This window comes from Argiope bruennichi, chromosome 6 (assembly GCF_947563725.1).
Source record: "Argiope bruennichi chromosome 6, qqArgBrue1.1, whole genome shotgun sequence".
Lineage (NCBI taxonomy): Eukaryota > Metazoa > Arthropoda > Arachnida > Araneae > Araneidae > Argiope > Argiope bruennichi.
Window position 1 is genome coordinate 89962734 of NC_079156.1, and position 11576 is coordinate 89974309.

At 27.9% G+C, this 11576-nt stretch overlaps 1 protein-coding gene across 3 annotated transcripts in view; it reads left to right on the forward strand.

The window, feature by feature from the left end:
- The window catches only part of LOC129971123 (Na(+)/H(+) exchanger protein 2-like), a 170061-nt gene extending 158974 nt beyond the window's left edge, over positions 1-11087 (forward strand). For all 3 annotated transcript variants that reach the window (XM_056084615.1, XM_056084613.1, XM_056084614.1), the window contains exons 11-12: positions 288-515; positions 5175-11087. In XM_056084615.1, the coding sequence (XP_055940590.1) occupies positions 288-515; positions 5175-5713 (767 nt within the window). In that variant the 3' untranslated portion in view covers positions 5714-11087. The remainder of the gene's footprint in view (positions 1-287; positions 516-5174) is intronic.
- The last annotated feature ends 489 nt before the right edge of the window (positions 11088-11576 follow it).

The window sequence follows — 11576 nt, forward strand, 5'->3', positions numbered from 1 at the left end:
TACAAAAAGAAAATTTTCAAAATGGAATTTTTTCCAGGCGCAACAATATGTCCACTAAAATTAAAACGAATATTTTAAATAGTTGACACAGTATTCTTGAACATCCAGAATCTTTAACATCAAGTTTTAATAGTAGTATAAATAGCATGAATAAGTGCATTCTATAAATATTCGATGTAAATTAATAGATTAAACGTAATACAGTGTTTATAATATGTGATCTCGTTTTAAATATAAAGTGATTAAATTAAAGCTAAAAATTTCAGTAAATAACTATTTTTTTACAGAACAACAACCTCCACCGCCCAAGCTCCGCTTCAGTGTGGCCGATGATGATCCTTCAGATTCGGATAACCCTATGCCCATGCCCACGCAGACAGGAGCAGCCAAAGATGAACCCCTCTCAGCCTATAGTTCCCTCTTGGACGTATCATCTGCTCAGGATGATGATGGAATTGTCTTCACAGTCCACGGGGCACGCACCCCGTCGCCTAACCAAAACACAGATGCCAAAGGTAATGGAATACTTTATTTAATAATAGAAATTTCTCTCTATAATAAATATATGATTTTAATTTAACATTTCATGGGAAATAATTTAATATAGAAACTATTTCACGGTATGTTATATAACTATTATGAAAGAATATCAAATTAATAACTTAGTCGTGCATCGTAGAAAACATCGATCCCTTTTTTTAAAGTAGAAAACATTTCAACATATATGTCAAACACATTTTGAAGGTCAATGAGTTAATTTTAAAATGGAGCTGGAAAATCGATTATTATATCGAATTCTAACGCAGCTCAAGACATTCCGTCTTTGCATGCTAATAAACTGGAAAAAAGATGATAAAAATGATATCGAGTCTTCAGTTTGCACAAACGGAAAGTTAGTAAAAAAAATGACGGAAAGCGCTAAAATTTATCTTTAAACCAAAATTATATTGTATATGATTTTTGGCTTCCAAAACTTCGAAGTACTTTGAGTTAGTTGCCTGAAGACATAAAAGTTTTATTTAAAAACTAGGCGTTAGATTTTGAATTTGCTCATCAGATCTAAAACATTTGAACTTTTTTTGGAAAATCGGGTATTTTTTCTTCCTCTAAAGTCTCTCTCTTCCTGCTGCAGTATTTTATTAAGCAGCAGGATATAGAACTAGATATGAAATGGTTCATAGTAAAAAAGATAATAGGCTTTGATGGCTGAAAAAGAATACTATCTTTAAAAAAAAAGAAGTATTACAATTTATCTAAGAGTAGAAGAAAGGAGCTCATTAACATGACCCATGAATTTATTGGACGAAATGATGGCCACGTATGATTGACGAGTGAGATCTATCGTGAAACAGCCAAGTGCAAAGAAGTAACAAGATGACAATGATATTGACATTGATGAACTAAAACAACTGATTGCGATTGCACAACAAGAAACAGAGTGGAAAAATAGCGTTATACATGACGTAGAGATTACTAATCAGAACCCATAGCAGTAGTGCAATTATTTGCTACACTTCAACCAGCTACTCATATATTGAAACATTTATGTAAATACTTGAACGAAGCGATTTCTTGAAATTGGACAAATAACTGTATAATTGAGAGAAAGTATCTCTTATAAATTCTGAATCAATTGAGTTAAATAAAATGTACTGGACAATATTGATTTTATAATATCTTCCAAACATCTATCAAAACAATCCAGACAAATCTGTTTATTCCAGATACAACTATAAAATATCTTGAATTCTCAGTTCACTCCCGACGATTGATTCGTGCAAATCAAGGCTTGCGGTTATTTATTTTCAAAATTAATAGTTGTGACGACATATATTCCTCTCTGATTAGATCTTAATAGACATCATCAATTTGTAAAATAAGATCTTAAACATGTTTTGAAGATTACTCGAATTACTTGAAATTACCTAAACAATATTAAAGATTCATCAGTCCTGTGAGCAAATGAAATGCGCCTTTTTATCACACAGAGAATGTTTTGATTCTTTTGCTGGAGGATGCAAGAGAACTCATAAAAGAGCAGATTACAAGGAAGAACTGAAACCAAGAATATAAAATCCGAAGTCTGTAAGATCTTTAAGGTTCTTATAAAAAAAAACTTAATGTCATGATCTGCATTGGATAAATGTAAGCTGTCGCTTTCTCGAAAATGAAAAGTTTGATAAAAGAGACTGTTACTTTAATTCGACAAAATAAATCTCTGATTTTTTTAATTTTTTTTAATTTCCTATCTGGTATTCTAATCATTGAGAATGCAGAAAAAAATGCGCGATAAAGAAACAGAGATGATTATATTCGACTAAATTTGCTTTGAAATTACACGTCGCAAACATTTGACTTAAAAAATGCGCGATAAAGAAACAGAGATGATTATATACAACTAATTTTGCTTTGAAATTACACGTCGTAAACATTTGACTTAAAAAACATCTGAATTTAGAATAACATCTTTACTTAAATAAATGTAATTTAACACATACTAATTTATTAGATAGAAGGTGAAAGGAACTTGAATGTTAATCACCTTCTGCTGGTACATTCTATGTCATTTCATAAAAAAAATTATAAAATTAATAAAGAGATACAAAATAATGTACTCAATTCAAAAAGAAAGCGCAAACTCAAAATGTAGTGCATAATTTTTACGTATACTTTTCCTGGAATCAGATCAATGAAATGATGCATTACGCTACTAGAAACTAAACAACGTAAAATGATTTATTTTAGCGTAAATGCAAATCCTGTTTATTTATTTATTTTGTCATTTTCTCCCCAAAATTCTTAGTTTTGAATTAAAATTTCATATAATTTTTTTTCAATAGTTTTTGATTAGCATGTAAGAACAAATTCTTTAAAATTTTATATTCTTTTTTTCTTTTTCTTTTTCTTTCTTTTTTTTTTTTTTTTTTTTTTTTTTTTTGCTCTGTTCTATTACATATATTATACCTTCTTACACTATTGAGTAGAGAAAATTGTTGATTGCTTTTTCCATCTCTTTCCTCTTTCTTTGTTTATATATTTCGAATTTTCACAGCTTTTTAAAAAATTCTAATAACAATAAAGAAAGACATTTTTAAGTGAATTCGTAAAATATGCTGCCTAAATTCGTTATGCTATTTATATACCTCTACAAAAAAGAAGTTTGTCATTTAGCTAAAACTCTATCTTATTGACAAAACTGTAACATCTTTGAAGAGTTCTAACTTACTTAATTTTGATTTTATAAAAAAAAAAGTTATCAACATTCTTTTGTTGGAAATTTCTGACTCTTTTGATTGTCCAAAAAATAAAGTAAGAAAGAAAATTCGAATTTCTAGTCCGAAACATCATAGCTTGATAATGTTTTTGGTTTGATACGTCGTATTTGTAATTTTTAAAATATTTTTTAATTATGTAACAGCTATAATGTGCACACGAAAAATCGATATAATATTATCGGAACGCATATGTGCATAAATGCAGTTATTAAAGCCGTGAAAAATATTATTGTAAAATATACTTAAAAATTTATTAAAATTAAAAAAAGGAATTTTAAGAAATAAAATTTTATTATTGAAAGAAGAAACATTCGAATTTTATTTTTTAAGCTTTAAGTCAGTATAAAAATAAGTTTTGGGCAATAATATACTCCGAAATTATTGTGTAAAAATCGCCAACATTTTTGTTCAATTTTTAACTAAAAAATGTAATCAAAACATTGAAGAACCCTTTATTAGGAAGTACCTACTATTCAACCAGTAACTACTTACCAAATATGATAGCTCTAAAATAACCGGTTTGCTTTATAAAATTCGTTGTGCGATTTTTTTTTTTTTTTTTTTTTTTCCTCATCCATGTAACTTGTTCACAATTCATAAAATTCAACTTATGAACATAATCATGTAAAGATATTTAGTAAAAATAATTAATCTTATTCTGCCTGCCTTCTCTACAGTTATTATTTTAAATACAGAAAAATGTCACTATGTAATATAAAAATAGTTTGTCTGTTAAAAAAAGAAAATCCTTATTCAGTTTACTTTGTAAGGAATTTTAATGAATTTAAAATCTATAATAAATAATATTAATACTTCAATACTTCCAGTGATCTAACCTGCAAATTTTTTTCGAATAATAATGATATTTAACAATAATTCGCAAAATTTTAATTTCTAACTGCCAGAAAAAAGAAAGAAATTTTAATCTCTACCCATAATAAATAAAGATGTGTGCGTGCGTCCGTGCGTTGGCGCTCGACTGGTTAGATCATTTGCGGAATCTACAGCTGCATATATATATATATATATTTTAATTTTAATGAATTAAAAATTAAACTGGAATTTTCTTTTTTCCATGATAACCTCCAAAAATATTGAAATGCAGAAATAATTTTTACGTCTCCTAAAATTCAAAGCATTATTTTTTCAATGATAGCAATTTAATAATCGTGCAAATTTTTTCTGAATTTGGGCGATTTTTTTTAAATATTTTTTGCCTAATTTCTAATAATAGATTACATTATTGTCCTGAAACCCAACCTACTTTCATTATATCATCAAATATTTAATCCTGTGATTTTCTTCCATTTTTGAAAGCTAAAGAAGAAAGATTCTTTGTTTAATTGTAATTTATATATAGCAAATATAAAAGTAGTTATATTATTGCAAAATTTAGAAAATATTTGAATCACGCATTTACGTTTTTGGAACTGCTCTTGATTAGAAAAGTTTATGTACACAAAGAACAGATATAAGTCAATCGAATTAGCATGGCATTAATGTCTGGCAATAGTCATGGATAAAAAGGTATATCTAAATGATTTAATTAACATGAAATATAATCAATATCCTCGGTTAATCAACTGGCCGCCAAAGGCGGTTAGTCAGTAAAATAGAGTTTCCAAATTTGTAACCTGAAATATGGTCGAGTTCTTGATTAACACATGATATTTTCAAGAGTATGAAATAGAAAGGATATATTATAACCAAATATACTAATAAAACCTGTCTAATTATATTTCAATGGAAGTTTTATAATTATGTGATGACAATTTATCTTTTTAATGATAATTTTGCTTAAAAACTTATTATATCCAAAAATTATATCTTGCCGAAAGCTTGTATCGCATCACAATAATTATATTTATTTTCTTTTTTCTTTTTCTTTTGTTTCCATAGATGGAACGTCAGAATCCGACAATGACGATTCTTTACGCTCGATACCTACGAAAACGCTTACCGAACTCACTTTACCATGGAAACGTGACGTTGAGACTGGAGTTGGAGGATCTCCAGATTCAAATACCTTTGTGCACCGCCAACAAGAATTTCCAGCCTGGGTAGAGAATTGTGAATATCACATCTTCGAATCCCCTACTAATACTCTGTTAAGCCGCTTAGGTGCCTCCTCGAAACGAGTAAGTGCTCCATCGGTCTTCGAGATTTTCAATCAAGCAGAAGCAAAACTGCCTGATGCCTCAACAGCAAGGCGGAACAGCCAGGGCTCTGTTACCATTGGCACTAACGGTATTGAAATCAAGGAGGATAATCCCACATCAGCGTCCAATCTCAAATCCACAAGAATAGATATTGACTCTAACAGTACCAAAGACGTGGTGATAGAGATTAAAGCTAATGGCACCAGTCAAAGGAGCAAAGTTCTGCGAGGTGACTTGAAGGATGAAGATGATATGGGAAATCAAGCCACCAGACTTTAATTTTTGTAGTCGTTGTCAAATAAATGACTCTTAGAACAAGAGTTCTGGCTAAGTCAACCGCAGTGAATATGATGCTTTAAAAAAAATCATACGTCGTCAAAGACACTGCTTTTTAAGAGCAAAAGTGAAGTTTCTGAAAATGTTCTAAAAGCAGAACTGGAACATCATTTCATAGCTGACACAGCTCCTTTCCTGTTATGTAAATAAAAGAAAATTTTCTTTAATGCAGTAATACCAAATGTTACTGTAGAATATACGATTTTTATAATTTTGTTGATAAATATATCTATTCTTTTAGTTAGCGCAGAAATTTTAGTAAAATGGGGATACCAACTAAAAGAAAGAACTACGTTAGAAATTTGAAACTAGTAGTTGATTGATAGTGAATTTATGAAGATCTTTAGAAAGCAATATGTTAATAATGATTTTGTTGCATCAAGATGCTCTTTTTATTTCAGTAAATGTAAAGAATAAAATCATAGGACGCATTTATAAAAGTTTTTTCAAATATAGTTTTAATTTATCTTATTATTCATTTTTCCAATAAACTTCAGTAATATCTTTAAATGTATATTGCTAAGAGTTTGAAATAGTTAGGTAGTTGCTATAAAATTATCTTTGAGAAAGCTTTGAATTGCATTTAAAATATATGAAATATAAAGAAATTAAAAGCACAATGCTGGAAAAATATTTCAATTTTAAAAAAATTAATTAAAAAGGACACATTCGGAATAAAAATTTAATCCAAATTTGATTGGACTCTATACCAAAGAAAGAGCTTACTAAGTAAAAGAACTTATTGAAAGTGTGATTTTAACATGAAAGAATCGAGCTTTCCTTTAACAATTTCCGAAAATTTCTAATGCACAAATTACTTCATAAATGAAACCATTTCAAAATATGAGTTTCAGTTGAGATGCCCATTTTCAAAAATTTATGGTACATCTTTATTTTACAGACTTTAGCAATACATATTTTTAATTTATCACCCTTTTGAATATCTTGTAAGTAAAATAAAAATTAATAATAGCTATATTTCATAATATTTTCTGAACGAAGGGAACAAATTTGATAAATCCCACTTCAGGTGCTATATTAAAATCTTATTTCTGTATAGCACAGTCTATGCTACTTGAATAAGGCAGAACTTGAAACATTCTCATAAAATGCTGAAAGAAGTATTTTTTATTTATTCTTTTCGTTTAAATGAAATACTGAGGTATTAACGAAGTAAATACTCTTTATTGTGATATGTAAGAATTTAAAATGTGGGCACTAAAATACGTTACAGTGCTTTTAGTGCATTATTTGTCTATTTAAAAATAATGTTCTCTTTTAAATGTTTAAATGCGTGAGAGAGAATTTATGTGAAAGAATATACAGTGGCTCAAACAATTGAGAATGCACCTTACTTTTACTTGATAAAACTGACTTTCATCATACATAACACATTGCCGAGAAATGCAAACAAGTTTTATTTTTACAAACAAGTTTTTATTTTTTGTTTAATTTAAAGTAAAAATAAAGAACAATCAATGAAAAACTTCAAAATTGATATGTTTCAGCAGTATTTTAAATAAACATACGGAGATTTTTGCTTCAAAAAAATTGAGAATACACCAATGAAATTTTTGTAATATCTCGCATAGAAAGAAAATGTCAGTATTTAGTTGAATGTCTTTTTGATTTTATAATGGCCTCTAAACGTCGTGGTACTGATTCGACCAATTTTTGGTGGTATCTGAAGATATTTTACTTGTTTTAAATGGATTTTGTTTCTAATTTTTTTTGTTTTTGGACCGCTGTTTCGAATGTGGTCAACAGATATTCAATGGCATTGATGTCGGGCTACTGTAGCGATGTGTGTAACTGCTGTTTACAATGCAAAAGACGATCCCAAACACATGTTATATGCAATGTGTTTGGGGTCGTTGTCCTGAAAAAAAAATGAAATTTCCATATAAACCCAAATTTTTACCACTTCCCTTTAAATTGCTGCGATCATAGGGTTCATCCAACTTGAAGCTGAAATTTTTCAAATCATAGGAGGAAGTGTGAAAGCTGAAACTATGCGAAATATAATTAGCGAAGCTGGATATAAAAGTCGAATTGTTAGAGAAAAACCGTTTATCATCTTGCAAATTCAAAAAAAGCGTTTGAACTTTGCAAAAACTCATCAATTGAAGACCAATAACTTTTGGAAGTAAGCTATATTTAGTGATGAAAGAAAATTCAACATTTTTGTCGGTGACAGCCGTCGCACCATATGGAGAAAGCCTAATACTGTTTTGGATCCTAAAAATTTATCTCCTATAGTTAAACATGGTGGTGGCTCCGTCATGATTTATGGTTGTATGGCTTCAGCCGGGGTCGAAAATTTAGTTCTTATAGATGGCATTATAAACCAAATTTACTTGGCAGCAATATAAAGGAAAGTGCTAAAAATTTTGGTTTAAATGGAGCTTTCATTTTCCAGCAGGACAACGACCCCAAGCAGAATGCACGTGACGACAAAATGGGGTGTCTTTTTCATTGTAAACAGCAATTACACACATTACCACATTCCGCCAATATCAATGTCATTGAATACCTATGGACCACACTCGAAACAATGGTCTAAGAACACAAAATTAGAAACAGAACCCATTTAAAACGAGCGTTGCAAGAAGAATAGGATAAAAAATCTTCAGATACCACAAAAAAGTGGTCGAATCGGTACCACGACGTTTAGAGGCATTATAAAAGCGAAAAACATTCAACTAAATACTAATACTTTCTTTCTATGCGAGATATTACAAAAATTTCATTGGTGTATTCTCAATTTTTTGAGATAAAAATTTGCATATGTTTATTTAAATGCTTCTGGAACTTTTCAAATTAGAAATTTTTCGTTGATTGTTCTTTGTTTTTACTTTAAATTAAACCATTTTTTATGTGTAAAAATAAAAACATGTTTTCACTGTGATTTCACTTAATGTGATATTTATGTCGCAAGTCGGATTCATCACGTAAAAGTAAGGTGTATTCTTAATTGTTTGAGCCACTATATTTTATATATATATATATATATATATATACCTCTGTGTTTTAAGATGTTTGAAATATTTTTGTGTAGTGTTGACAGCTGTTTTTATGAAAGAATTTCTGTCTGAAGTTTGCATTTGATGTATGTGGAAATTTATATATCTATTGAAAGTTTCTGCAGCATTACGGGGTGAAAAATGTTATTACATTTTTTTTTCCGATACGAATTTTTACAATCAATACGAAACGTTTTAATCAATTACTTTTAAATTTTTTATTATTTATTTATTTAAAATTTAATTATATTAAAAATTATCAAAACTTGAAATAAATTATTAGCTCGCTCTTAAACTCAACATGAAAAGCTGTGTATAACATAATAGATATTTAGAGTTCTTGGTATAATAGCTGTTCTTTGAAATTCAGAATAATAAGAAAGCATATTATTTGCTTTAACTGCATTCTTAATTAAATAAGGAAAGTTAAGCAGTATGATCCATGAAGGTGAAAATATGATTAATTTTTTTTATTTATAATACTATATCGTGATTTATTCTAAAATTATAAACATTGTTTAATCTTTTCTACTAATAAAAAGTATTCTTTATCAAAAGGCATTTATTTTCTAATTTTATTAAAGGCATTTATAATATTATTTTGTAGTTAGAAGATTCTCTGAGTATTCTTAAAAACGAAAAACATTAAAGAATTTCAAAAATCACAATGTTTTAAAAAATTTTATCAAATGTAATACCAGAATCTTTATCGATTACAATAAAAAAACTCCACATTTTTTCGGAACTAATGGAATATTTATTCAAGATTATATAGTATTGAATAAATATTATATTAAAAAATCCACATTTTTTCGAAACTAATGGAATATTTATTTAATATTATATAATAATGCGATAATAACGAATTTAATTAATAAATTTTACCTTTTAATTCAGCCATAAAACCAGGGATAGCGATTACCTGATATCATTAGAAAGACATCTAAAAGCATTTCATATTCATCAATTATTCCATAGAAATCTTTTGAACTAGCAAATAATGCTGTTTTAAAATTTTATTCTACATTTGAAGAATATTAAAAATTGTTGCCAAGAGTCAGTAATTAAAAATACAAAGCAAACGATTTTATAAAAGATTGAGTGAATCTCTAATAATGATTTCTGAAAACAATTTATAGTGATTTTTCTTTAATTCTTCCAATTCGAGGAAAATAAATTCTGAAAATTCAAACTATGTAACGAAAATTCTTTGAATAAGAATCGTTTTATAAATTCGAAAAAATTATGATGCGAATTCTTTATGAAGTAAAGAATGGTATTGAAATGCCACGATTATCTTCATAAACAGCGTATGAAATACTTAATTTTTTTAAAAAAAATCTTAATATTTATTAATATTTAATTAAGAATGTTCTGTTTGATATATTTATTTTTCTTGTGAATTTTAAGGCTACTTGAAATTATTGTAAAATTATATTTTTAAAATTACATTCCACATCAACATTTTTTCAAAACATTTTTATGTATAAGAATTGATTTTTTGGCAGATGGCATTTAAAAAAATTATGAAGTTAGAAAGTTAAAAATGCCATTAAGTAACAATAATTTCAGAAAAATGTATCCTTTATTGATTTTTGTGTAAATTATAAATAACGTATATGTAATGTGAATTTATGCTGAAAATTGTTTCACAATTTCTGGAATTAAATAACTAAATCAAATGTAATCAAAATCGATGATGACTTGCAAATATTCATTTTTAAAATTTTTCTATATATATAATTTAATATTTACATGCTGGAGATTTATTTTATCTAATATAAAATTTATTTGAACTTCTACATAAAGTGCAAAGCTCGCGATTTCATTCCAAGCGCATTTTGATTGCAAGATATTACAATTTAGATCTCTGCGAGATTGTTCCTAGCCGCATATTAGATCTAAGCATCTAACGTATGCAAACACCGTCCTCGTTGTACTAAATAAGAGTGTTTTTCTTTTTGTGTAGTGTACATACTTTGCCTTACGTTTTCTTTTTTTTTTTTTTTTTCTGCTGTAAATATTTTGCTCGTGCCTTTCGAAGTTGTACATTTTTATTGATTGATTGTTTTAAAAAATTGAATGTAGCTCTCACTATGCTACCAAAAAATTGTTTCAATGTAAAATTCTATGGTTGCCATATCAGCAGTTTGACTTCTTTAGAATCTATAACTGCAGTTTAACTGTAGCAATTGTTATGTGCTCAGTAGAGAGATACTAGTGTATTAGAATTTATTTTATCATTCCAATGAGAAATGTAATAAAGTGTTGAGAAATAAAGTTTTGTTTATTTACGTATGTTTCTGTTAATAAAAATCGGAAAATTCCATTATGGAATAATTTTAATGTTTTTCATCAATTATGTATATACAAATATAAGTAATTAACCTTGGGGAAATCTGAAAGACATTTTCAGGTCATGAATATCTTAGAGGAATAAAACTCAACACTTAGAGCATGCATCTTTAAAGAATACATACAAAAAAAATTTGAAAAAGTTAATTAATAAATCAAAGCAATAAAATATACATTCCAATAATATAAAAAGAAATGTCACGTCTAAAAAAAATGGCGCTCGCATATAAGCAATACAAAAAGTAGTTTAATATAAATTATTTGAGATTTTAAAATTCATGGCTAGAGATGGAAAAGTAGTGAACTGTCAATCATTCCTTGTCGAGCTCCGGTATATCTATTTGTAATTATTCAAAAAAAAAAAAAAAAAAAAAAAAAATTCGATAGCCTTCCGAAAATATTTTTTGCATAAAAATTATTTTAGGATT